We start from the raw sequence: 27,508 nt of genomic DNA on the forward strand, positions 1-27,508 counted from the left end.
GGTGCACTGGTATGTTGCCATTGCCTGGTGCCACATCTGGCATGTAGCAAGTGTGTAGTGAATATCTGTTGAATCGTGACTGTTTTTATTCTTTTTTTTTTTTATCTTTTGGCCATACCACACGTGGCATGTGGGATCTTAGTTCCCCAACCAGGGATCAAACCCATGCCCATTGCATTGGCAGCTCGGAGTCCTAACTGCTGGACCATCAGGGAAGTTCCAAATAGTGACTGTTTCTAAACTTGAGGGAAGACCCAGGAGAGAGAAAGGTTGAGGATCCAAGAACACAAGGAGAGGAGATGGGGAACATTATGGCAGAGCATGAGTACCTTAGCTGAACTTTGAAGAAAGGAAGGGAGAGAGGGAGAGGCATAGAAAAGTGGAGAAGGAGGAAAGGACTGATGGAGAAATTTCTCGCTGAACAGTCTTCAGTTTCTTAGTATGGAGGAAGTGGCATCTCCTGTAGGGCAAGAAAAGTTTGGCAGGTTGGGGAGAGTGGCCCCTCCTGACCAAAGAGAGCCACACCAGGGTACTGTCCAGGGGAGCAGTAATGGCTTAATCTCCGGTGACTGATCAGAACAGCCCCTGATGCATATGCTTATATGTCGAGCTTATGTCAAGGCATCTGTTGTATAAAGCATTTATTCATTTGTTTCCAATTAGTATATCGAAAATTTGGAAAAATGTACTAAGCTTGAAATACTGAATCTCAGCCATAATCTAATAGGGAAGATTGAGAAGGTGGACAAGCTGTTAAAGTTACGTGAACTCAACCTATCATATAACAAAATCTGGTGAGTAAAGCCTCCTCCGGGTGGCACTGCACGGTCTTTGTCTTTGGTAATGAGGTGGGTCCACACTGCCCGTGTTACTGCAAGAAGCCTTTGGAAGAGCCAGCACTTTGGTTACTCACTTGTAGTCTAGCCCTTCACGTAGGATAATTGTCATGTTTTGGCATTTCTAAAGTACAGAATAATACCTAGTATTACCAAAGAAGGAGCTACACTTTTTGATTACCAAATTTTATCTTTGTTCCATTTTTGACAGGAAGTTTTCCCAGCTGCAGTCTGTGATGAACTGCCTTATTCATTAATAAAGTTGGCATGAAGCAGAGTGTTTTAACCCTGTCATTTTGATCCTAAAGATATTTTGACCTGTTTTGAGCCTATGCATTTTATCCTGATGTTCTTTGCTCATTTCTGTAGTAAATATGCCTTCAGTCTTGTTTCTACTTCATAATATATATTACTCTGAGAAATAAACATAATAAAACTGACAGAGGCTAAAAGTACACATAGAAAACTCGTTTTAGGCAAAATGATACAATTATCAAGTGTTGAAAATCTTTACATCTGTATATTTTCCCTCCACATAAGACTTGGTATATATAATGGCCAAAGAACAAAACAGCCTAACTGTAGCAGAAGCTCTAATATGGAAAAAATGAAATGGTGGGAAAATATGATTAATGGATTAAATCCTTAATGTAAAGTTTGTATAAAAAAAAATTGATCCTGATGAAAATATTTTCAACAAAACAAAACTGTAAGTAAGTTTGCCCAGTATAGAGAATTGACAAACGAATTAAATTGCAATCAACTCAGGAAAATATTTCATCAATGAAAATTCACCAATGCAGGTGATAAATGTTTTCTTAAATATTGACTAAAACATCTTTATTCATAAATACAGTACATTCTGGGGTTCCACCCGCTCACAATGGCAGCCGTATCTCATGGCTGGCATAGCTGATCTTTGGTGGTGACTTAAGGTCGTAGTTGAGGACCTCTTCTCGAGTGCAGGGCTGTGGAAGCCTGTAGAAGGCTGCATAGCAGGGTGTGCTGCTGAGCTTCCTGGCTCTCCCCTTGCTGTCCACTGGCAGTCTTCACAGTGTTTGGGGAGACTTTCCCAGGCGGCCTCTTCTTTTCTGTGTTGTGGGACACTAAAGTCCAATAGGTAAGATAGTTGGGATTCCTGGGCAGGAAAGTAATGAAGAGTTTACTGGAGCTGTTCTGCTAAATTTGTTTTTAGCCAGTATTTTAAAATTCTCATTTGTAAATTATAGTTATGAAAAGCAACTCCACATAAAACCAAGCCTGTTTATTTTTAAAATACAATGAAGGGACACTATCATTGTACTTACTAAGTTTGATTTTACCCTTTGGTTTCTAGCAAAATTGAAGGCATAGAAAATCTGCACAATCTACAAAAGCTGAACCTTGCAGGAAATGAAATTGAGCATATTCCAGCGTGGTTAGGGAAGAAGTTAAAATGTTTGCGAGTCCTCAATCTGAAAGCCAACAAGATATCATCAGTAAGTTGTTCAAAGTAGCAAGAATATTTACATTTTTTGGACTTGTTGAGGTAAAAAGATTAAAATCTAAGTGTTTTTTTTTTTTAATGGGACTTCTTCTGATGTCCTTGACCAAATATCAAATATAACTTAGTATTCTCTATGGTAATTAAATATACACAGACCTGGTTTTGCATGATTACATGGTAACTGGGAGTTGATCCCATAGCATTTTCCCATCTTTCATTTCACTTGAGCCTCTGAGTACTTTTCTTACAGAGACAGTGCAAGGGTTATTTTTATAATTCTGTGAATTAGGCACCATTTTTTTATTCCCATTTTTAAGTAAAGTCTTGGAGAGGTTAACTCTCAAGTTAACCCAAAGTCTTTCAGCTTGTGCCGGAATCCATGTCACTGAATGCCTGGAGCAGAGTTCTTTTTTTTTTTTAATTTATGAGTTAATCTGAATTAACCTTGATTATAGTATTAAGTGTTACAGGAATTGTTAATCACTAGCTTTTTGTAGTAAAGCAACTTTATCACGGTTCATATAAGCTGATGGTGACATGTATTTTTCTCTGTCATAAAATATATGAGTATATTTTATAATTTTCTTTTAACATTTATACAGTTAGATATTCAATAAACATTGCAAAGTGAAAGCATTAATTTATTTAAATCTGTATTAAAATGGAAACAATCCTCCTGTAATTTAAAGAACTTAAGCCTTAGAATAGAAAATAAAAGAGGTGACTTCTAGTATGGGTCTAGATTTGCCTTCTGTGATCTTTGGATAAATTTTCATCTGTCTAAAACTCACTGTTTAAATTGGAAAAAAATAGTTTCTCCCCTGCCTTCTTTATGGAAGTGGTATAGGGCTCAGATGGAATGATAAAATGTGAAAATAAAAACTTTAAGGAATATAGCCTCAGAGTTATTTAGTATTTTACACTTTTACCGGCATAAGGTAGTAATAATAAGTAACTTTTGTTTAAGGCTGTGCAGTGTCTCTGCTTTCCTGTTTCATCTTTATGAAGGTCTGATAAGGTGACTCTGCCATTTCACTGTGGCAGCCCAAAAGACTCAGACCTGAGCTCCATGCCACGTTACACGGCATCACCGTGGAGATCTCGCAGTTTAGCGGGTGATGGGAGGAGGTAGCCAGGAATTCATCTAACATGGCCACACACGTTCCTAAAGTAGTTGATCCCTAGATAGTACTGTTAGCTATCAGGAAGCTCATTCAGTAAATGCTTATCTATTATTATGTCTAGTTTTGTCCACTCTCTCGTCTGTTCGTGTTTGAATTGGCTTCAACGAGAGCCTCCGTTCAGGGAGATTTGTCTGCACGGGCTATTAGTAGTAGTATTCTCAACCTTTTAAAATCCCTCTCTGGATAAATGTAAAACCTCACTTCAGAACTGTGAATGTTTCTATGTATCCTTATTTCTTTTAAATCAACTATAACAGTTATCTGAAGATTTACAAAACTTCTTTTTTATAGCCATTTATGTTTTTGATTTGTTCATTCAGTGTAATGAAAAGATAATAGGATTAGAGTTACCCAGTCTTGAATTCAAATCCTATTTCATTCACATATGCTCTTTGAGCTTTGAGCAAGTCACCTAAACTCTTTGAACCTCAGTTTCATGATCTATAAAATTCAGATGCTATGTCATAGGTTTCTGTGAGGAGTCACAGATGACATGGCATGTGGAAAATGCCAAATATTGCTCTTGATACATTCTAGATCCTCACATATTCCTTTATGTTCTCCCTTCAAACTACCATTGGATAATGGGTGTTATGAATAGGTTCCTTGTCATGATAATAGCAATTTCCTTGACTTATTACTTTCCTTATGTATGTTTATGATGTTTAAATTCAATTATGCCAATAATATTATTAATATCATTTTAGCTCCAAGATGTAAGCAAGTTGAAACCACTTCAAGATTTGACTTCTCTGATCCTAGCTGAAAATCCAGTTGTGACCCTTCCCCATTACCTTCAGTTCACCATTTTTCACCTCCGATCACTGGAAAGTTTGGAAGGTCGGCCAGTAACCACTCAGGACAGGCAAGAAGCTTTTGAGAGATTCAGTTTAGGTAAAGTGACATATTTTTTAAAAAACTAAATTCGGATGGGAGAGGAATTTATTTTCAGAAATGATCCAGAAAAGATATATTTGTTATTAACTTTATAATGCTATTAAAATTTGCATAGAAAATGGCACCACAGATCAGTGAACTCAGCGAATACTCATCAGGCGTGTGCTGTGAGCCAGGCTCTGTATGTGGCACTAAAGATAGGGCTAGCAAGATGTAAGGCACTGGCCTTCAGGCAGCTTCTGTTTCAGTGGAGAAGACAGACAAAAGACAACTAAACCCAGATAAAGTAACAGAGCTGAACCCCTTTTATGGAAAGTGGTGTAAAGGAATGGCTGTCTGAGGAAATGACATATAAGCTGAAGGCAAAGGCGGGAGAGGATGAGGGAGAGGGAAAAGCTTGTACTTTGCCATTGGGAAGATGCTGGTGAGTTAAGAGACAGAAAGAAGATCAGTCTGACAGGAGGATAGCGCAAGTTGATGGAGAGATGGGGGCGAGATGACACGGGGCCTGGGCTTTGGGTGTGTTCCAGGCGCTGCAGAAAGTACTGACAGCATTTAAGCAGGTGTTATATGTTAAGATTATTTCTGATGCAGGATGGAGAATGACTTAAAGCAGGGCAAAATGGTGATAAAGGGGCATGTTGGAAGGCTATTGGCTTAGGAATGTTGGTGGCCTGTATTTAGATGATAGATGTGGAACAGACAGATCCACTTTGGAAGTGGAGTCAGCAACACTTTCTAATGGATTAGATAATCCTCAGGCTTCTGGCTTAAGTAAGTAGTTTGCTGGTAATATTGTTTTGAAAAATGGGAGAACTTAGAACTCTGAGTTTGAATGTCTGTGAGGCAGTCAAGAAGAGAATCAGAAATGTGTGTCTGGGGTTCAAAGAGATCTGTCCTAGAGATGTAAATTTGGGAGTCGTCAGCATAAAAATGATACTTAATTCCATCTGAATCAACTAGCTCTCTCGGGCAGGGCAGCCGTTGGGGAGAGCAAAAAGGGGAGCCAGCTTAGAAAACAGAAAGAGAGGCCATCAAGGGAGGACAAAACCAGGAAGTAGTGGGTTGCAAAAGTCTGAAGTTTTCAGAAGAGGAAGTGGTCAACTATGTTGAATGTCACTGAGACGAGAAGAAGAAAGATGAGCGCAGAGAAGGGCTTTAGACTGGCAACATAATGATGAGCTCAACAAAAGCAGTTAAGTAGTGGTTGGAACAAATGCTAGATTATAGATTGAAGAATGAATTGGGAGGAAGACATTTAGATAAAGATTTGAAATTTCCTCCCACAGTTTCTCTCCCCTAGTACCTAATAAATGAGTTTTAAAAAGTTTAAAAAATTTTCGCCAATCACTTCCACACCAGGAAATTGTCAGAAGCATCAGAGCTGGTAATCAAAGACACAGAACATTCGAGAGCGAAGTGGAGAGAGAGATCGTGGCTTAGTTTCTTTGGTCCTTGGGAGGCCAAGGAGATGAGACCAGAGGAGAAGCATAAAGACTGTCTCTTGATAAGTGCAGTGGGACACTTTCTCCATCAGAAGGAAGAGAAGATGTGTGTAGGTGTTAGTTTTGTTGCTTTGGTGGTAAGAAAATGAGGAGTTTCTTCTGGTGGGGTCTGTCTAAAGTATGAGATCATCAACTGAAAAAAGAAAATAGAAGTATGGGAGTTTAGAAGGGAAGAGGAGGTATGAAATAGCCTAACACAATAGTTATGTAATAGTTACAGGCTATGAACCTATATGTTCAACCACTTGAAACTGACATTAGTCCTTGTTTATTGATAAAAACAGCAGTTTCATGTGGTTTGATCCAACACTTGAGAAATGTGGTAAACTTTGATTAGTTTGGGATCCCCCTAACTCAACATTTGTTTCCCAGAAGGTGATGTTTTGGAATCATTAAAAAACATAAATGATGCAAAGGGAAGTCATGTTGGGGGAAGTGTTTAAAGTACTTATGATTCATTCTCAACTCTGAATGTTAATTAGGAGCTTTTAGTGATGCTGAGCTCTTGGGATCCAGTGGTAACACAGACAGATGCAGTTTCTGCTTTCATAAAACTATAGTGGGCAAGGCAGACACCAACTCCCCCTGTGACGAGGGCCACGGCAGAGGTGCAGGGTGGCATCATAGCATTCCTGAGAAGCATCTTATCTGGGGAGGGTAGAGTCGGGGCTGGGTTCTCATAGTGTTTTATTTTAAAAAACCAAACCTAGAAGATGCAAAAGAGGCCAGTAGGAGATGGAGGAAGACAGTTCCAGGCAGAAGGTGTAGATGAGAACAGGCATCAGAAAACTGAAGAAGTGGAATCATTTCAGAAATGTGTGCTTGAAAACAGGACTGGAGAGGGGATTTGGGACCAAATCATGAAAAGCCTTGTCAGTTCTTGATGTAAACCTTTTGGATCCTATCCCAAGCATCATAGGAAGCCTTAGAAGGATTCTTAAGATGTCTTCCCTGGTAGCTCAGCTGGTAAAGAATCCACCTGTCATGAAGGATAACATGGTATTTTATTTTGTAAGCATGCTTGCAGCATCCTTTAAAGTGTAATCACTAATATCAAATAAAATTTTGCATGTTTTTTTCTAAGAGACTTGAAAAAAGCCGCCTCATTTATCAACACTAGTTAAATGCTAGGAATTAAAATGTTATCTTTTAAAATCGTTATCCAGATGATTACGCCTTCCTTCCTCTTAGTATAAACCACTTTCTAGCTCAAAATAGTCTTTTTTTTCCTAAACCATAGTGAATAATTTAAAAAGTAGAATTGTATTTTTACTGTTCTAAGACTTCTTTTGCTGTTATTTAAGAAATAGTCCTGCCTTTCTTCAAGTAGAAAATATAATGATTCATAAACTATTCAATTTGTACTGGTAGAAGAGGTAGAAAGACTGGAAAGAGACCTGGAGAAGAAGATGATGGAAACTGAAGAGCTTAAAAGCAAACAAGCACAGTTCCTTGAAGAAATTAAAAATCAAGATAAATTGAACAGATCATTAAAAGAGGAGGCTATGCTACAAAAGCAGAGCTGTGAGGAGCTCGAGAGTAACCTTACCACGAAAAATGAACTGGTACGTCCGTGTTTTACATTGCTGTGACTGTATTCTCTTGAAATAGAAAATTCTCTGTTCTTAGGGCTGAAAACACAACTTCCTGGCCGTAGAATGGGGAGGATGTGGTTTAACGGAAACAGCGTGCTGCAGTCCTGACGCGTCGCAGTTGGCTGCGCGCTGCGTGGTACGGCTGCCCAGAAGACGCGTGCTGTCTGCGACTGTGCCCGGAGCCTGGTAGTCAAAGGGCTGTTTCATGGAAGAGGGGCTGGAGTTACTGATGAAGCTCCCACGAGATAAAATTAAATGGCAAATAGTATTATAGGGAAGCAGGTTTTCATTTGGTAACGAAGAGGAAATCTAATAGCTGTCTTGAGATAAAATGTGATGACTCTGGATTGTGTTCCTCTCATTGAAACAGACATGTACTCAGGGTTTAGGAAAAAGATTAAAAAAAAAGTTAGGGAGATGACTAAAATCACCTTACAAGACTTTTTCAACCTAGAGAATCTGATCCTGTAAAATTATTAGGCTACTTTCCTTGAAGGAAAAAATAGCTGATGGTACTCTTTTTTCTTTTTTTTTCATTTGACAGTTCTTTCTCTGATCTAAGCATAACTTTAGAGAACTATATTTCTCATATAATTAATAGAATCCTTTATACAGTTAATTTTTTTTTTTTTTTTGGCATCCCTCTTTCAAAATTAGCATTCTGGCTTAATTACTTGGTTTGTTGACAAGAATTCTGCCTAAACACTTGTATTTTTAAACAAGGGGGCGGAAAAAGCATTCCCTTCTCTGTGTGGAGAGAGAAACTGTTGCTTGAAGTCTACACACCTCTTTCTTGAGCGCTTCTTTATCAGTGGGGACATGGTAAAAATCAGGACAGCTTCCCCAGCTCTGTTAGCCAAACATTCATAACGTTTGTGGCTTTCTTCACATGCCTTTTATTCGAAGGTAGTTTCAGGTATGCCTACCGTATTCTGAAGGCACATTATATATGATGTTAATAATTCAGTGATTGTCAATGGTCTTATACATACATCTGTTGCACTCCTTTCCAGAATAGAATGGATTGATAATTAAGTCGTTGAAGACGTATTACAGTCAGTTTTATTTTAGCAGTGAACTCTTTGTGCCGTCACTTAATGTTTGTATTTAAAATACAAAAAACAGTACTTACTGTGGTAAGGTTTTGATATCACATTACATTGGTGAACATTTAATGAATTTTCCTGAGTTACTGATCTTTTTTGGTAATATAAAATTCACTTTTATTACTAAGATAAAGGAAGATTTTAATTTCCATATGCTGAGATTTTCCATGCATGTTAGTCAACCTGTTGGAAACCTTGGCAAAGTATTGTATGTATTTATTTATTTGTTTTTAATTGAAGGATAATTGCTTTCCATGCTGTGTTGGTCTCTGCCAAGCATCAACATGAGCCAGCCACGGGTCTACCCATGTCCCTCCCGTTTGTGCTCTGTATCTGTGTGCTATCCCAAATTATGAGTTCTTGCACTTACCTAGTTTTCTCTTTTGTTTGTTTATAATGTTGCTATGTTTGTGCTGTAAATAAATGTTTTGTAAGTCATCAACAGTTTTTGCTGTTTCTTTTCTGTAACTGTTTTTGGTTAGAAGGCAGACTGTGCTGTTCTTTAAGTCTTTATGTTATTTTTATCATTAACTATTTAAAATACATTATACACAAAGTTAATATGTTTATTATAACAAATTCAGACAACACAAATGTATACAGTGGAAAATGAAGATTTCATTCTTTCCTATCCCATTCTTTGGAGGTGAATATATATCCATTTTGTTTTCTATGCTTATGCAATATATATTAATTATACATGTAATTGAATATATATACACATATATATATATATACCTTTGATGTTTTCTGATTTAAAAAGGATCTTACTGTATATTTTTTAAAATTCTGCCTCTTATTTTTTATAAAAATAAGAGTATATCATTGGACAGCTCTCCCAAACTACATGCACATGTACTTGTGTGCACACATACACGCACACACGGCAGTTCTCTTTCTGTTCAGTCTGTATTGTGTTCCGTTATGTGGATTTTGCGTAATTTATTCAGTCTACTGAATATTTAGGTTGCTGCCACTTTTTTGTTATTAGGAACAGAACTGTAGATAAAATCTTATTTAAAAAAAAATCTTTATGCCTTATACATTCATACTAGTAATTCCTTAGCATAATCTCTGTAAGTTTAAAATTTTTTAATTTTGATAAATATTAATGCACCCCTCAAAAAGCTTATAATTGCTTCACACTTCTATAGGAATGGGTAAAGGAACCCAATCAGTTGATATTATTCAGTTGATATAATTCAGTTGATATTATTTTGAACTTGTAAATAGGGTAGAAAAAAAATAGAATCTCACTGCTTTAATTTCACAATGTTTTTAGTTATTGAAGTACTGCATATATGTTTATTAGCTATTTTATATTTCTTCTTTAAATTCATCTTGTTTTACTTGTTATTTTATGATTCCAAAGAACTGTTCTATGTTTTAAAAAAAGAATTCTGTGTCTTATTTTAAGAACCTACATTTGAAAAACAGTTTCCATTATCTTATGCAGAATGTCTGGTGGTAATATCATCTATAGTTGTAAAATATTCTAGTTTCATAAAGTAATTCCTCATGTAGTATGCAGATTAACTTCTAAGTGAAACATCATAGCGTTGAAGGAAAACTTGGTGGTCATTTAACCTGTAATGGTCCTTCTCTCCTGCCACCAACAAATAATTAACTTTAATATTAATATTTCTCATTGTCTTTTTCAAGTTATTTAAGTTATTTAACTCTTGTTGTTTCCTCAGTTTTAAAATGAGGACTATTTACCTGCCCTATGACTAAGTGAGGTTATGAGTCTGAAAATGATTTAAAAGGAACTAAATTAAGTAATATGGTAGTAAATTTGAAACTCATAGGTAGGATAATGATAAAATGCGTCCATATAAAAATAATGCAGGTGTTAGTAAACATATCTTCCTAAGGTAAGCTGTCAGTAAAGAGCAACTTACGTTGTCACAGCCTCATTCTCGAGAATTCTCCAGGTGACGCTGTCTGTCTGCTTCTTCCTCCTTTTAGCCCTTGTCTCGGTTTCTTGCAGACCCTTGTCTGCCGATTCTTTATTCTTCCTTAAAGGTAGTTTGTTCAGGGCTGAATTGTACACTGTTTTTCATGGTTTGCATGATAACTTGTGTTAATATACTTACGTCCATTTTAAGTTTTGAAACTGGCTTGCCTTTTGAGAAATGTGCTTGTGTGTGTACATATTTTTTTTTAATGAATGTATACATAGGAGAGTGAGTATGAATGTGGGGGAAAGAATTTGTATTATTTTTCCTACTGGTAAATACGTTAACTTCAGTCAACTCTTGATTATCCACAACTGATACTGTGACTAGCCTACTTTCCAGGGCCTTAGACTCCCAGCTGTTCTCATTTATGCATTTCTTCAATGGACATTTACTGAGTGCTTACTCTATGCTAAGCCTACTGCTGTAAAAGACACAGAGCACAGAGTATTTACTGGTAAAGTTGGCCCTCGAACAACATGGGGGCTAACCCACGTATAACTTTTAGTTGACCCTCAGTATCCTTAGTTTCTTGGTATCCGCGGATTCAGCCAACCACTAATTGTCTAGTCCTACAGTAAATACTATTGGAAAATACGTGTAAGTGGACCTGCTCAGTCAAACCCACATTGTTCAAAGGTCAGACTGTATTTGCCTACAGAGGCCAATTCATGTATCCTCCATGGTTCAGTCACATTTGTTTTTCCCCACTGCCACCAAAGAAGGCAATGGCAACCCACTGCAGTATTCTTGCCTGGAAAATCCCATGAACAGAGGAACCTAGCAGGCTACAGTTTATGGGGTCGCAGAATCGGACACAACTGGGCAACTCAGCACACTGCCGCTGATCTTTGAGGAGAAGAGCCCAAGAGTCGTTGACACTGTGGGTTGTGAGTTGCTTTCTTGAGACTAGGGACTCGTGAGCACTGGTGAAAGCATCTGTGTGGGTGATGTGCTTGGCACCCACAGCAGGACACGGAAGGCAGTGTAGTATAACAGAGTTAGATTTGAAATCAGGAGACTTGGAATTGAGCTCTGCCTCTTCCGCTACCAGCCGGGCAACTTATTTAACCTCTCTGTGCAGCTCCGTCATCTCATAGGGTGGTGGTGAAGATTTAGTGAGATAGCACATGCCAGATGCTTAGCACAGAGTCTCGCATACCGTGAGTTCTCAGTCAGGATGGCCTGTTATCCACAGTAGCCTTTCTTCCCCTCAGGTGGATAGTCAGGAGATGACTGAAAGCTAAATCATGCACGACTTTGATTTCGTGGGCCTTATAAAATGTTTTGTTTATGTTTTACTCTCTTCAGCTTGCGTTTTTGTATGAAAGAAATTTTTCTGCATGCATATTTTTTGTCTAGTGTCTACTATTGGATGCTGGGGGCAATGAAAAAGCAGAAATCACTTAGTGGACCTTTGAAATAAATCAAGAATTGGTTTAATAGAAAGGGAGCTGGTACTGGTAGTTAATAAAATATTTAATTTCTACCACTATTTAACGTCTGACAAGTCAGTTAACCAATCTGGGATTCAGTTTCTTTTTTAAATTTATTTATTTTAAATGAAACAAAGATGAGTGTTTTTAATGATAAAAGGTACAATTCACAAAGAAGATATCATAAACCATTGGACACCTTAACAGCAAAGAAACAAAGATATATAAAGCAAAAGTCAGAAGAAATATAAGGGAAAAGAAAAAATACATAATCATATTGATACATTTCTCTGAGAATATTTTATCAAGTGCAGAAAAAATAAGAATAGGAGCATCTTAAGTGATGTCATTAATAATTTAAATATAGTAGATTTATATTTAACTACTCTATATTAATCATATCCTACACAAATATATTTAAAATTTTTTATCTCATGCATTGTTATTAGATGTCCATAGGACATGTAGAAAAACTGGCAAAAAGATAAGCATTACTAAATTTCAAAAAGTAGAATTCTTTTTTTGTGTGTGTGATTCAGTTATATATATATGTGTGTGTGATTTTGTAACACACATATATATGTGTTATTTTAAAATTTATTTTCCATATTAGGTCATTACACGGTATTTACTGTAGTTCCCTGTGCTGTATAGTAAACCTTTGTCGCTTGTTGCATATTGTTTTAAATTAGAAATATAGCATTCTATTCATACTGTCAAACGTGGAATCAAAATGTCATAAATTTTTTAGTTAGGCAAGAATTCATAAGTTTTCTAAAATATATATATTATTCATATATTTATATATATGTATGTACAAAAGCTTTTCTATTATGCTTGATAAAGTCTGCTACTGCTAAGTCACTTCAGTCGTGTCCGACTCTGTGTGACCCCATAGACGGCAGCCCACCAGACTCCCCCGTCCCTGGGATTCTCCAGGCAAGAACACTGGAGTGGGTTGCCACTTCCTTCTCCAGTGCAGGAAAGTGAAAAGTGAAAGTGAAGTCGCTCAGTCGTGTCCGACTCCTAGCGACCCCATGGACTGCAGCCCACTAGGCTCCTCCGTCCGTGGGATTTGCCAGGCAAGAGTACTGGAGTGGGGTGCCATTGCCTTCTCCCTTGATAAAGTCTTGAGAACATCAAAAAAAAAAAAAAAAGATGGAGAAATTGAAAAACATAAACTAAATGAAATGGGAACACTGAATATGAAATAGAAAGAGTGAAACAAACTAGATAAAAGTAAAAGATCCTCATGTAGTCCAGTTGTTTTTAAACATGGCTGGCATTAGAAACAAATCTGGAGCTCTGGCAAAAAAAAAAAAAAAAAGGCCATACTTGGGCATTTGTAGTTTATTTATAAATTCAGAAGATTAGATGATTTGTTTTCTTTTAGCTCCTAAAATTTCCAAGAATAACTAAAAAGTTGTAGTAGAGTAGGATTACTTTATTAAAAATTTAATAATATCACATATTTGGATCTGATTGAGCTTATTTATATCCCTTATCCTCTATTACAAAAATAATGTTCTGAACACTTAAAACCAAGATGTTGTTAGCCAAAATATGACAGCAAGAGCAGCACAACAGTTAAAACCAATTTCCTATTTTCATCCTTCTCACTCCTTCTAATTTCTTTTTAATTAATGTCTAATATCACGCCTATCCATGAGGCTATCGTAAATAAATTAAGTGAATTAGTACCAATTATTGGAAAAATCAGGAAGCAGATCCTTGGTAGACTAGTTACTTAAAAATAATTGATAAGAATTATTTTCACATTTGGATTAAACAAATTTAAATGATTTTTTAAAAAACTTTTCATTGTATCCTAAAATAACATAATGAACTTCAAAGGTCTCTTATGTGATCTCTTATGAAATGATAGTTTTGTATTTCATTTTTTATAATACTTTAGAATTAAGATAAAATGCTCTTAGTGTTCTGTGTGCTGTGGGATTTTTTGAAATCAAATAATCAGTTATGATCAGAACTTGCCACACCAGTCTACCTTTATACTAACTTATTGAATCTGTGTGTTGTTTCTTATCAAATTGGGCCAACAGCTAAGACAGAAGACCATGGAACTAACGCGAGCGTGTCAAAAACAGTATGAACTGGAACAGGAGTTGGCTTTTTATAAAATCGATGCTAAATTTGAGCCACTGAATTATTATCCCTCAGAGGTGAGTTATTTTAATTTTGTAGTAATCCAAATTAAAGTCAGGATAGAAGGGGGCAGGGGAGGGCAGGGTAGTGGTGATGTTTAAAAAAATTTATTGTTAATCACATTCTTGTTATGAGGATATCAGCAGAGTAAATGTATTTTGGTTCAATCTGTGAATGATCTAGCTCAGTGAGATAGAGCAGTGTCCATAAGAGTTTAAAAGCCCCAAAAGGATATTTGCCCACATCCATATTTGTAACCTGGAGCAACCTTCTAATCCTCAGTTACCTCACTCAAAAGTGTAGTTTGATCCGCTTCCTTAAATCCAAACTTCCAGGAAAACTGCACTGCCTGCTTCGGTGTCCATGGCACAGTCATCTCCCTGTACTGTTTGTTCAGGAGTCACTGGGTTCACTATTCATCGGTCATTATTTATACAAATATCGTGAATGTCACTGCAATCGACAGCCATTTAACTTCCAAGATCCAGTGATTCCAATCAATATCATGTATCATTTAGTAAAAGTTCAGTAATTAAAATTTATTAGACTGAGATTTTACTTATATGCCAGCCAAGAAACCAAAATACAACACCTAGACTTCTGATTTGAGAGATTCAGCAGTACTTTAAAAAAGCACATATCTGTAGGTACTTCCATAATCAATCAATCCAGCTCACTCTTCAGGGATAGGAAGAGGAATCTTTTTGAGACCATTTTTTTTGTTCTAGTTCCTTTTTAGTATTAAGAATACGATACAAGAATTTTATATATAATTATATGTATTTTTTTAACTTCTGTATATGCAAGATTAGTATTTAAACAATCCTGGGCTGTATTCTTCACTAATAACACGAAAAATGTCACTTGACTGCATAGCGGTTACTTACTAAAGCATAAGCTCTGTTCATCTTGTTTTTAGTATGTTGACGTTGATAAAGCCCCAGATGAAAGCCCTTACATTGGCAAGTCCAGATACAAGAGAAATATGTTCGCCACAGAGAGTTACATTGTGGATAATGCCCAGCCAGTTGAGATCAAGAGGATGGAGCCAGAGGAAGGGGAGCAACTTAGAAACGAGCGTGTGAGCTTGAAAGCCCATATGCCACTGGACACGGAGCTGGAAGACAAAGAGAGCAAAATAAGTGCAGGTGAAGACGAGTCACTCTGAATACTTTAGATATGTAAAAAGACTGAATATATGTGCTGGTTGTTTAAACTCTTCTAGTTAAACATGATGAAGATATTTATTATGATGGCGTTTACACGAGAAGTTTAAAACAAAAGTAGTGATTCATTGAGCAGGTTATTTTTTAATCATTCCTGTTACAAGGGAGAATTATAATCTGACTGTAATTTGGCAACATGTCCAGGGGCTCCAAGAATGCTTAAATCTGGTTGTCGTGACAACAGATTCTTCTTACCATTGGACCTGCACATTCAAAGGCACGTTTAGTAATGACTGAAGCAAGTACGGTTATTGATTCCTATACATGTTGCTAAAACCTGAAGCAGTGCTTTGGGTAAGCCAGATTAGTGTACTCTTCCTAGGCTTGGGTCTAAGGCTGACTTCTGACTCTTCCTGACCTGTCCCACACTCCACCTCCTCAGTTGCCTCCCAAATCATGTTATTCAAGGAATCTTAGCACTTCCTGGCAAGTCATAAAGAGAAAGAAATCAACCCAAGGGGACACTTAGAGACCTTCCAAATGGCAGACTTTGAATGCACTTACCCACTTAGCTGTATGCATATGAAGGAATTAGAAAGCAGTCTTGAGTTCATGCATCTATCTCACTGGTAATCATGGCCCATTGTGAGATTAGTGGTCCATCTTCTCTTGGTTGGCAGCTAAATGGAAAAACTCAGAAGGCCTATAGAAGTTGACCTGGAGACAGGAAAAAAGGGCTGGCTGTCTATGTCTGCATATACTATATTCAAGGCTCTGGAAGGGAAAAGCAAAACTAAATCAGATATATGTACTGACTAGCTTCAAGGGGCTCATAGTTTTACAGGAGATGGGGAAGGAGGAAGGGAGAGATAAATTAGAAATATGAGGTAGAAAATCATTGATTTGTAAGTGCATACTTTCAAGTAAAATCCTTAGTCTCTCAAAAGTTCCTTAATTTTGGGACTATCAAGTAATGCCCCTTTTATGTTAATAATTTTACAGGTAAATGGATCAGTTATAGCTCTATGTCATATTATGAAACTATTCTATAGATTAATAGAGAGGAAAACCATCATAAGCAATTACTTTTTTATTCATGTGATGTATAATTACAGAATTGGGGTAGGGGAAGTTATTGCTAAGAAAAAGGTAGAAATTTGAGAATTAAATATTTTTCTTGTGTGTGTCTGTGTGCATGGTTTTTAAATTTGTAGCACAAGCTCGATTATCAGAACTGCATGATGAAATAGAAAAGGCAGAACAACAAATTTTAAGAGCCACTGAAGAATTTAAACAACTGGAAGAAGCCGTACAACTTAAAAAGGTAGGGAAAAGTAAAGCTGCATTGCTAAGAGGAAAGGCCAAGAATGGAATGTGCCTCCCTCGTCATAAATGTGTAAAGACTGTCTTCAAACAGTCCTGAAATCAGTGCTGCCTACTTAATTGTGGAATAACAAATTTCGAGTCAGACATGGTTCTAGCATTTTCCAGTTTCATTTCCTACCATTCAGGATGACATCCTATTAGCATTTTATAGAGTGTACAGGTTTACATTACTTTTACATAAAAAAGATACATTCCATTTACTCTATTATGAAAGTGTCTAATTTATTAAGGGAAGCTGCTTCCTAATATCTTTCTTAATTTAATTAAACAGTCCCCACCGTTAAGATCCTGGGACCTAGATTAAGAGCCAGAAGACATCTCTGTAATAACATTATTAAACACAGGTGGCAAAAATATAAGTGATATAAAATGCAGTATATAAAAAGATGTTGTTTATAAAGAAGTAAACAGCTCAAAACCTGTGACGTAGTTGAATAGGAAGAAAGTTCAAAAAAGGAAGTATTCTGACATTTTAGTTTTTAAGTATGTAAAAGGTTTTAATTATTTGCAACCTCTAAAAATCAGTATTTCAAAATTATGTTGGTAACTGTATTCACACCATAGTAAGTAGAAAAGAACATGAAGTCCAAGTTATATATTCTTTTAAAAAGATGCCCTGTGTTGCTACTTCCAGACTGTTGAGTAACCAGAAACTGAGTCGGGTTTGTGTGGCAGTTGCTGACTGGCTGCGCCCTGAGTAATGAACAGCTGTGTTCCCCCCACAGGGACAGGAAGTAGGCAACAGATAGTAAAAATGAGTTTAGAAGACATGTGTAGATAAACAGCACAGGTTGTAGGGAGGGAAAAACGAAAATTAGGAGAAACGATAAAAAGTTGGTAGAGTGTGGCAGCCCACAGAGGCCTCACTGAGGGGGCGACACTTAGGCTGAGAAAGGATGACAGGGAGCCAGTGAGGCCTTCCAGGCAGAGGTGACAGAGTGTGCAAAAGGCTTCAGACTGAAGAGTCCTCTGCAGAGTGAGGGAGAGTGCAGTGGCAGATGAGGTTAAAGCTCATGCCAGGCATCATAGACCACTTTAAGGGGTACAAGTTTTATCCTGAATGGAATAGGAAACCTGTGAGGGACTTTAGGTGGTAGAGTGGCTGATCTTATTTGTATTTTTATAAGGTCACTCTCCTACTTGATGAGAGTGAAGCGGGCTGAGAGAGGTGGGAAGAATGGAGGTGTGTACATTGGTTTGGAGGCTGTTGTCTAGTACAGGCAAGATACGATAACGGCTTGGACTACAAAGGTGATGGTAGTCATGGAGAGAAAGGAGATTAGGTGAAAATCTGGCAGGAGAAATGATGGGATGAGGCGGACAGAGCTGTCAAGAATAGTTTATAAGAATTTACAATTTATAAGAATAATTAAATAAGAATGTTTTAAAACAGCACTGGCCAAAGCTTTATATAGATAAATTGATAGAAGTAAAAAATGTACAAAATACTTAATAGATCCTTATAAAATGTACTTAGGGAAAAAAATAGCTATTTTGTGAGTTATTTAAATATTTTTAAAATATTTATATTTTTAAATATAATAAAGCCTTATAATAAAGGCTTTTCATTACACTGTCAGTTAGTTTTATATTCTAATACAAGGGTAAGTGTTGTATAAAGTCAACTACCATTAAGGCTATGGTTATTATTATTAATAATTTATGTTATTTGTACTAGAATGAAAAATTTCATTACTACCTGCATTTATTTTTTCATATGCTCTTATAAAATGCTCTTATAAAATAAACATTTTTACATGTAATAAAGATAAAAGTATACGATATCGTGGATTGCCTAGATAACTCTTACATTTTACTTTTACTAAAAAAATCTGGCAGAGCATACGATTATACTTTTTAAAATTGTACTAGTTGTTTTCTGTAAATTTGAAAATCAGCGTTTCTGTCCTTTGCTAATTGTGTATTGGGGTGTGGGGGGAACTAGATTTCAGAAGCAGAGAAAGACTTTCTTCTCAAGCAGCTGAGTGGCAGGATACAGCTTCTAAATAAATTACGCCAGGAAGCTCTTGATCTAGAAGTGCAGATGGAAAAGCAAAGAGGAGAAATTGCTGAAAAGCAGGAGGAGATCAAGGACCTCCAAAGAGTTATTGATAGTCTGGATTCCAAAGACCCAAAACATGTAAGTAAATGAAGAGAGCTCTGGCTTGTTCTGTGGGAGTGAGAATATCATTTTTCTATTAATAGATATTATGTCTCATCATTTTTGGCCTCAGAGTCCTTTCTGAAGACCTCTTGCTTTGGTGCACAAATGTGAGCGACGTGTTTATGTGTGTGTGTATATAACGTGTGTATATACATATTGTTTGTTGTTTGTATTTAGTCACTAAGTCATATCCGACTGCTGCGCGACCCAGCTGTAACCTGCCAGGCTCCTCTGGGATTTCCCAGGCAAGAATACTGGAATGGGTTGCCATTTTCTTCTCCGGGGAATCTTCCCAATGCAGAGATCGAACCTGATCTCCTGCACTGCAAACGGATATTTTACCACTGAGACACTGGGAAGCCCACATGATAAATTAGAGACTTTAAATAATATATAATATGGCCTATAATATCTTCCCTTATCACATTTATTTGCTCAAAAGTCGACCACCCCATGTAAGGCCCCTGAGGACAGGAACTGTATCCCCGGGGCCAATCCTATGTTTAGAATGATTGCATTAAGGAAAATAGCCTCGAACAGGCGTATAGGTACTACCCAAAGCTCCTTTTCTCCCTGTTTGACTTCTGTGACCTATGAGTATAATTAGACCCTGCTGCTGCTAAGTCGCTTCAGTCATGTCCGACACTGTGCGACCCCATAGACGGCAGCCCACCAGGCTCCCCCGTCTCTGGGATTCTCCAGGCAAGAGCACTGGAGTGGGGTGCCATCACCTTCTCCGAATTAGACCCTAGATTGTCTATTGCTTTCAACAGACACCTGAGATGGTCTTGGCATACAGGGAGTCTAATACACACTGGATGTCTGTAAAGCATTACATATAGAAAGAGGTTAAATGACAAGTAGGAAAGGCATGCAAGTTTGGAAGGTAGTCAAGATCAATGTGTTAGTGGAGATGAAGCCTGCAGGCCGGATTTTAAGACTCCTGAAGTTTAGTTCTAGGGTTGTAGCTTTAGTCTGAGTACCAGAGGATGTCTCTTTTTAATTCATTTATCCAGAAGGAGCATCTTTTTTCTAGTTTGCACAAAGTTACCTTATTGGCTAGTGTCTGGCACCCCATTTTATTGCTGCAGAATGTGAACATTTTAGCAAGAGGGAAAGAATCAAGCATGGTATTGTGCATATTTTTCTGCAGATATAGACTAACTTTTATTATCTAATCAGATGAAGTATTTTTCTGAATTGCAAATAGAATTTAAAAGTAAAAGCTTGAGACATCAGAAAGCAGTAAGTGAGATATAATGAGAAACATGTATTAAGTGACAATGATGTGTCTTGCATTGGACTTGGGTTTAGGCATACACTGTGAGGAACTTTATTTTATTACAGCATCCAAATGAGATTGGTGACTTTTTAACTTGCATAAGATTAAGAAAAGGGGGGGGGGGGGACTTCCCTAGCTGCTCAGTGAATAAAAAAAAATCTGCCTGCTAATGCAGGCAATGTGGGTTCCATGCCTGGGTCGGGAAGATCCCCTAGAGAAGGAAATGGCAACCCACTCCAGTATTCTTGCCTGGAAAATTCCACGGACAGAGGAGTCTGGCAGGCTACATACAGTCCATGGGGTCACAAAAGAATCAGACTCAACTTAGTGACTGAATAACAACAAATAAGATAAAAATATGATTTAGAAAGATTAAATGATTTCCCAAGTCTCCCTTTTAGGAAGAGGCAGAGCCCATGCTTATGCTGTTAGATGACTTTCTGCTCACAAAGGAGTTACAAATCTAAAGAGATTAATTACTTTTAAAATTAGCTCAGTGCCAAGCCTAATCAAGTTTTCAACAAACGTAAGCATTTAACTAGTTTTCAGAAACAAAAGATACTATGTGAAAATCAAATCCCCTTTTAGTTAGAGAAAACGCTTCACAGCTAGCTAGAAGCTGAAGTATCAGAGGAACAAGGGACAAACGGAATGAGGGGAGATTTGTATCCCTGTTCACTATCTAGCTATGCCCTGTGGAAGCAAAAGGTACCGGTACCCCTAGAGGGAATCCGCCTGTAGTAATCTGTTGCAGAGGTTTTCGTGATTGGCCTGGGGCAGCTTCCTGTGTTGTGATTTAAAGCGTGGAGGGTGGGGCCTGCTTGCAGAGGCTGCTTGCGATTGGACGGGCTGGGTTGCCGCTCAGTCTCCGCCAGGAATGTGGTTTGAAGTGCTGGGAGGTTAGAGGCTCCGAGGCGCTTACAAAAATGTGGCTGTCAGAGAGGGAAGTGCACATGAGTTTCAAGGCAACATTAGAAAGCGTTCCGCTCACAGCTTCTCTGTTCTCAACGGCTCAGTTTTAACAGGACACATTCTAAGTTAAGGTATGATCATTTTCTCTCTCTCTGTACAAAGGACTTAGGAGGAGGAGTCAGAGATGTAAGTTCCTGTTTTTACAATACCTCTATTGTGAGCTCCACCATAGTGAAAATCGCTGAATATACTTTTGCTCCCAGGTGTTTAATGCAGATCATTGACGTATTGAACTAATTTTTTGTCCTGCATGTAGAGATTTCAGTAGAAGTTTTAATGGTGAATTTTTAAGATTTGTTGATACAGATATGAGGGCAGAAGATTTTAAAAATTCACTCTGAGCCACAAAAATCCTAAATTTACTTAGAATTTAAGCTTTTATCTTTAGTTACCTTTTGAGAAAGATTTCAGGGAGAGTAGGAGGAGTTTTGAAAATCCCACTGAGTCAAGCTGGCTCTCATCTGTGCTTCAGAAATGAGGGGAGTTTCTTGTCTTTGGAGGCAACAGCGTGTAAAATTGGGGACTGTTGTTTTGTAGTCAGATTACAGTCTTAGACTTGAGAAGAATGGAGTTTGTTACTCGGATGGACATAGTTCTTTCTCCTGATAACTTTCTCTTGAGTTATTTTTGTTCTGTTCCTCTGGTCCTGTGGGGGCAAGCTAGAGCTGTGCGGGTGTGAGTGGGAGGACACAGGTTCTCTGGGGAATTGTTTTGTCTCCACATGAACAGTTGCCTGAGGAGACCTGGGCGAGTCATGTGGTGGACCTGAGACTCAGTTCTCATGCGTGAAAGAGAGTTAGACTAGATCATTGGTTCTCAGTTTTTTATCCCAGCACACCTGAGAAATACAATCCAATCCTTTCAGTTAACAGTAGCTCCCTAAAGCAATGACTGTCAAGGTACATGTGGGTGTGTGAAAGCTCTTTTTGTACCAGGAATATATGTAGTGGATGGAGGAGAAGGGAGTGCCTCCATAGGGCCCTCCATCTTGAGGATCACTGGCCTAAATGGTCTTTGAGGCCTCTCTCAACTCCCAATTTATAGAACTTAAAAGCAAAATGTTTCTTTGTATAAAGAATTGAAAATAAAATTGAATTCTAAGGAAGTATTTATTCCATGTCTCTATCTCCCCCAAAATATTATAAAAACATTACTTTGCCGACAAAGATCCATCTGGTCAAAGCTATGGTTTTTCCTGTAGTCATGTATGGATGTGAGAGTTGGACCATAAAGAACACTGAGTGCCAAAGAATTGATGCTTTTGAACTATGGAGTTGGAGAAGACTCTTGAGAGTCCCTTCAACTTCAAGGAGATCAAACCAGTCACTCCTAAAGGAAATCAGTCCTGAATATTCATTGGAAGAACTGATGCTGAAGCTGAAGCTCCAGTACTTTGGCCACCTGATGCAAAGAGCTGATTCGTTGGAAAAGACCTTTATGCTGGGAAAGATTAAAGACAGGAGGAGAAGGGACGACAGAGAACAAGATGGTTGGCATCACTGACTCAATGGACATGAGTCTGAGCAAGCTCCAGGGGTTGGTGATGGACAGGGAGGCCTGGCGTGCTGCAGTCCACGGGGTCGCAAAGAAAACTGCTCATGTGGAAACAACACAGTGTCTGACACAAAACAGATGCAAATTGTTACATTTTCTTTGCCATTCTTCCTTAGAAATGTTATTAAGGATTATTATCTTTATAAACATTAAAAGAATTTTGATTTTTTTTTTTTCAATTTAGTGCCATATGAAGGCTCAGAAAAGGGGTAAAGAACAACAATTTGACATTATGAACAAGCAGTACAAACAGCTTGAGAGCCGTTTGGACGAGATACTTTCTAGAATTGCTAAAGAAACTGAAGAGATTAAGGACCTTGAACAACAGCTTACTGAAGGTGAGAATTCTAAGCATGATTTGAGGTGTACCGGTTTCAGTGTTAGTAAAAGACAAATGACAGGCGTTAATCCACATATTAGCTGAATATGCTTCAGCTGTTAGTGCTAGTATTTAATAGGGAAATACTTACAGAGTTCTCAAAAATGTTTAATAAAGGTAAACATTTTTATTTTGGTTTTCTTGGGTTGATGTCCTGCTGAGTCAGGTCACTATGGCAGGAAGTCCGTACGTGATCATGATAAACACTGGCACGTGATTGTCTTCTTCTAAGGCATAAAATCCTTGTCACTTATCCCTGCTATCAAGCACTCAGTGTCTGGTTATAAGGAGAGTGCAGAAAGAATTTTTGAATCTATTTTTGCAATGCAAATTTAAATTGTGACATTGCCAAAATAGAGGAAGAGGAAGATACTAGACTGTAGTGATAAGAACCTTGGCTTGGTGTAAAAAGATCCCAGTCCTTGTTTTGCCGTTATCAGCTGTGTGACCTGGGACAAGTTATTTTTGTCATGATCATTAGTTTTGGAGAGGATTATATGAGAAAGTGTTCATAAAGTGCCTGGACATAGTAGGTACCCAGTATGTGACTGGTGGTTGTTTTCTGAAGTCTTCAGGTTATAGGTTAATGTTGCTCATCTTGGATTTGACTTGGTTTTGTTTCATGTGTCCAGTAGTAAGATCTCAGTTTTGTTGCACATTCTTCATTATTGTATTTGGAAATTACTACTTTAAACTTTTTACAGCATGCATTAAGCATTTCATAAGCAATGCCAATGACTACACTATTTTTATTGTATACATGCTTGATGGTCCTGTTCCATGGGTAATAGGGGAAGCTGTTACTGTATCTTAAATATGAAAACTAAGATAGTAGGCAATAATTGGAAGCTTAGAATTTCATTCTTAGCTAGTAACAAATAGCTAAGGAGTCTAAATGCAGTAATAATATATCCTGAAAGCATTTTCTTGTGTACATCATCACCTTCCCTTTCTCTATCTTGCTTAGGCCAGATAGCAGCAAATGAAGCCCTGAAGAAGGACTTAGAAGGCGTCATCAGTGGGCTGCAGGAATACCTGGGGACTGTGAAGGGCCAGGCCGCGCAGGCCCAGAACGAGTGCAGAAGGCTGCAGGATGAGAAAGAAGCGCTGCTGCAGAGCTTGGCCCAGGTCCAGCAGGAAAGGGACCAGCTGGAAATAGTCGCCTTAGATGCAGAAAATATGAGGAAGGTGTGCTTCGTTTCTTCTTGTCTGTTCTTAGCCTCAGAAGTAGGCGGTGTCCAGATGAGGCTAGTTAAGGGCGTTAGCGACGCTGCAGTTGTGAGTGACAGAGGTGGCAGTGGCTGTGCAGGGCTTTGGGCTTTTCCCCTTGTGATATGCTTGGAGTCATTTTTTTTTTTACTTTACTAAGAAAAGGAAGATTATTTTAGCAGAATTTCTATCCCTGCAAAGTACTGTGTTCAAATAACTTGAAAGGATAAGAAAGTGTAGCTTTTATAATTACTATATTAGATGTTCATATTTTATTATTTGTGCAGCAAAATTAAGTACAACGTAATTTTTCTTATCCTTGTTGTTATTGCTTCGTAATGTTAGTGTTGTTTTACAGATAACGAGGTGGGCACAGCGTTGTAAATTAAACCCCTCCACGCTTGGTTTGCTGACATTCATCCAGAGATTTCGTTTGCTTTGTCTTAGTTGCTTGGCAGACTTCATACTGCAAGAGAAACCAGGTTCCCAGACCTCACCCCAGTAGGGATGTCTTTGGAAATTTGAATTAATGTGTTTTAATGTTATGAAATTTATCAGGCATATAAGAATATCAAAAATATTTAGCACCATGTACCAACAACTCAGCTTAAAAAATAAAACATACAGACATCCTTGAAGCCCTCTGTGTACTGCCTCCTAGAAGTAGTGAAACCCTGAGTATGGTTATTATTTCCCTCTATATCTCTTCTTTTATTTTATGTGTGGCCATCTATAAAAATATGTAGTATTGTTTTGCATAGTTTTAGGATTTATATAAAAAGCACATCGTGTATTCTTTGGCCACTTCCTTTCTTCCTTCATGTTTATGTTTTTGAGAATTGTGCACATTGATGCATTTAGAGCTCTACTTTATTTTTTTTGATATATGTAACATCCCATTGTCTGTGCATACCGCAGAATTTATTGCTTATTCATCCTCTTCTTGGGGGATATTGAGATGGTTTCTAGTCTTTCGCTATTATGATACTGAGAGTGACATTCTTACATATATCCGGAGCATGGGGACTGTGCTCACAGGGGGCTGTGGGTCAAAGTGTGTGTGCCTCCCCCAGTTCACTAGACATTATCATGTTACTGTCTGCAGTCATTCTGTGAACTTCTGTTCCCACCAGCAGTGTGAAGGCTACCATTACACCACATCCTTGCCATGACCTTACAGTTATCTAACTTTTATTTTGTAAGCCTTAATTTTGAAATAATTTCAAGCATACAGGAGAGTTGCAAGAATCACTCAGTGTAATTTCCATTCAGAGTCACCGATGAATACTTTACCACATTTGCTTTATCTCATATTTAATTTTACATGATTTTATGTACATTTTTATATTAATTTTTTTCCTAATCATGTTAGAATTAGTTGTAGGCAATCATGGTCTTTAGCTTTGAAATACTTCAGGATGTCTTTCCTAAGAACAAGGACATTTTCTAACGTAAGCACAGAATAAGGATCAAATTCAGGAAATATAATATTTTGCCAGACTTAGTGTTTGCCAATCTGCTAGGTTTGAAATGATCTTTGTGTTTTTTTACATTTACAGGACAGTTGAAAGAAGAGTTCATTGAGCTTCTGTGTGTTTTCCTAAATTAAACAAATAGTTTACCATATCTATATATATATATATATATATATATTTTGCTGGGTCATTTGAAAGTTGCAGGTGTTAAGACATCATCCCTTTAGTCCACATCTCTTTAAAACGAGGCTATTTTCTTCCATCACTATGATACCATTATTACACCTAGAAAATCAGCAGCAGTTCCTTAATACTGTTTAATATCTGAGCCATTTTTTCTGTTGTTTATAGCTTGTGTGTGTGTGTGTAGAATCCAGCTAGTGGTTCTGAATGGCACCCCAGCGTCTAGATTCGTCTGATTGTTTCCTCACGCGTGGTTCAGCTTGTTCCTCTATGTTCTGTGCAAAATACTGTCTTGTTTTAACTACACTTCCCCCGAATTACTGCAGAAGTTAAGTACTTTTCATCTGTTTATTTGCCATTCAGTTTTTGTCTTCAGTGAATTCCCTCTTCGTATTCCTTGCCCATTTTTTTCTGTTGGATTGTCTGTCTTTTTCTTAATGATTTGTAGAAACTCTTTATATATTCTGGATATGAATTCTCTGTTGGTTGTGTGTAGCATCTGCATCCCAGACAAGCGACCCCGGTGATTCAGATGCAGGGTGGTCTTTAATCACCCGCTGAGAAACTCTTCTAAGAAGTTCTCATCACAGGGTTCTCCTTTGTAATCCAGAGTAGTTTGGTCTAATTCTTCAAGATCCCAAATAAATAGATGAAAATTATAATGTTTAATCATAAAAAAATGGCCTAAAGTGGTCAGAACTGTGGCGTGCTAATCAGTGTGTACTATACGTGTCGACATGGGTTTACATTTCTCCATCATCCTTAATATTAGAGCGTGCTCGTCCCATTTCGCTCTCTGGTAAGTGAACATACTATGGTTTAATAGAAAGCCTGGGCTTTGGAGTCAGAATCCCAGTGCGTATTCTGACTCATCGTTTTTTTAGCTGCACAGCCCGGTGCTGTTTACCTCGATGTTCATTCTCCACTTCCTCATCTGTGAATCGGGGATAATACCTTGCCTTACATAGTTACTCTGAGGGTATAGTGAAATAACGAATGTGAAAACGTTTATTCCCGTGTCTGAAGGAAAATAGGCCTTAAATTTTATCCTCTTTTTTTTTTCTTCTTATGAATACATAAGACTCGTTTAAAGGATCACACAACTGGTTACTCTGAAAAACACGTTGTAGCTTGCTGATTTTTCTGATGACAGTCAGGGTTTTGTTTTCCAACCTGGATTCACACAGCCTGCGGCCTCCTCATATGGCTGGTGAATGCTCTCTGCGCCTGGGCAGCAGTGGCTGGCCAGCATTTGGTTTAAGTGCTCGGGTTACTTATAATGACTTGCAGATGCTTCAGCAGCACAATGAGGGTTCTGTACTTAAACATACACTGAATCTTTGCAGGAGCTTGCAGAGCTAGAAAGCGCCCTTGCAGAGCAGCATGAGGTGAACGCGTCCCTGCAGCAGACCCACGGAGACCTCAGTGCCTATGAGGCTGAGTTAGAGGCGCAGCTGAGGATGAGGGATGCCGAAGCCAGCCAGCTCAAAAAAGAGCTGGGAGAACTAGCAAGGCTCAGCCAGGTGAGTAAGAGCAGAAGCCGTGTAGAAACCAAGTAGCCTGGGCCTT

The 27,508-nt window shown here is 37.9% G+C and overlaps 1 protein-coding gene and 1 long non-coding RNA gene across 10 annotated transcripts in view; one reads left to right on the forward strand and one right to left on the reverse strand.

Moving 5' to 3' along the window:
- Positions 1-27,508, forward strand: part of CNTRL (centriolin) — a 90,119-nt gene that overhangs the window by 13,585 nt on the left and 49,026 nt on the right. For 8 of the 9 annotated variants that reach the window (XM_070795400.1, XM_070795399.1, XM_070795403.1 and 5 more), the window contains exons 4-14: positions 664-794; positions 2,173-2,314; positions 4,214-4,400; positions 7,280-7,473; positions 14,067-14,186; positions 15,089-15,317; positions 16,550-16,659; positions 18,667-18,861; positions 22,878-23,031; positions 24,040-24,260; positions 27,286-27,462. In XM_070795400.1, coding sequence (XP_070651501.1) covers positions 664-794; positions 2,173-2,314; positions 4,214-4,400; positions 7,280-7,473; positions 14,067-14,186; positions 15,089-15,317; positions 16,550-16,659; positions 18,667-18,861; positions 22,878-23,031; positions 24,040-24,260; positions 27,286-27,462 — 1,860 coding nt within the window. Of the gene's footprint in view, positions 1-663; positions 795-2,172; positions 2,315-4,213; positions 4,401-7,279; positions 7,474-14,066; positions 14,187-15,088; positions 15,318-16,549; positions 16,660-18,666; positions 18,862-21,020; positions 21,211-22,877; positions 23,032-24,039; positions 24,261-27,285; positions 27,463-27,508 lie in introns of those variants that run through there. The other variant, XM_070795406.1, reaches the window with a different exon arrangement.
- Positions 1,650-7,789, reverse strand: LOC109563415 (uncharacterized). The gene is made up of 3 exons (XR_011568240.1): positions 7,458-7,789; positions 2,144-6,887; positions 1,650-1,974 (listed from the first exon to the last, which is right to left on the reverse strand). It is a non-coding gene; the product is annotated as an uncharacterized lncRNA (long non-coding RNA).

Source organism: Bos indicus, chromosome 8 (assembly GCF_029378745.1).
Source record: "Bos indicus isolate NIAB-ARS_2022 breed Sahiwal x Tharparkar chromosome 8, NIAB-ARS_B.indTharparkar_mat_pri_1.0, whole genome shotgun sequence".
Lineage (NCBI taxonomy): Eukaryota > Metazoa > Chordata > Mammalia > Artiodactyla > Bovidae > Bos > Bos indicus.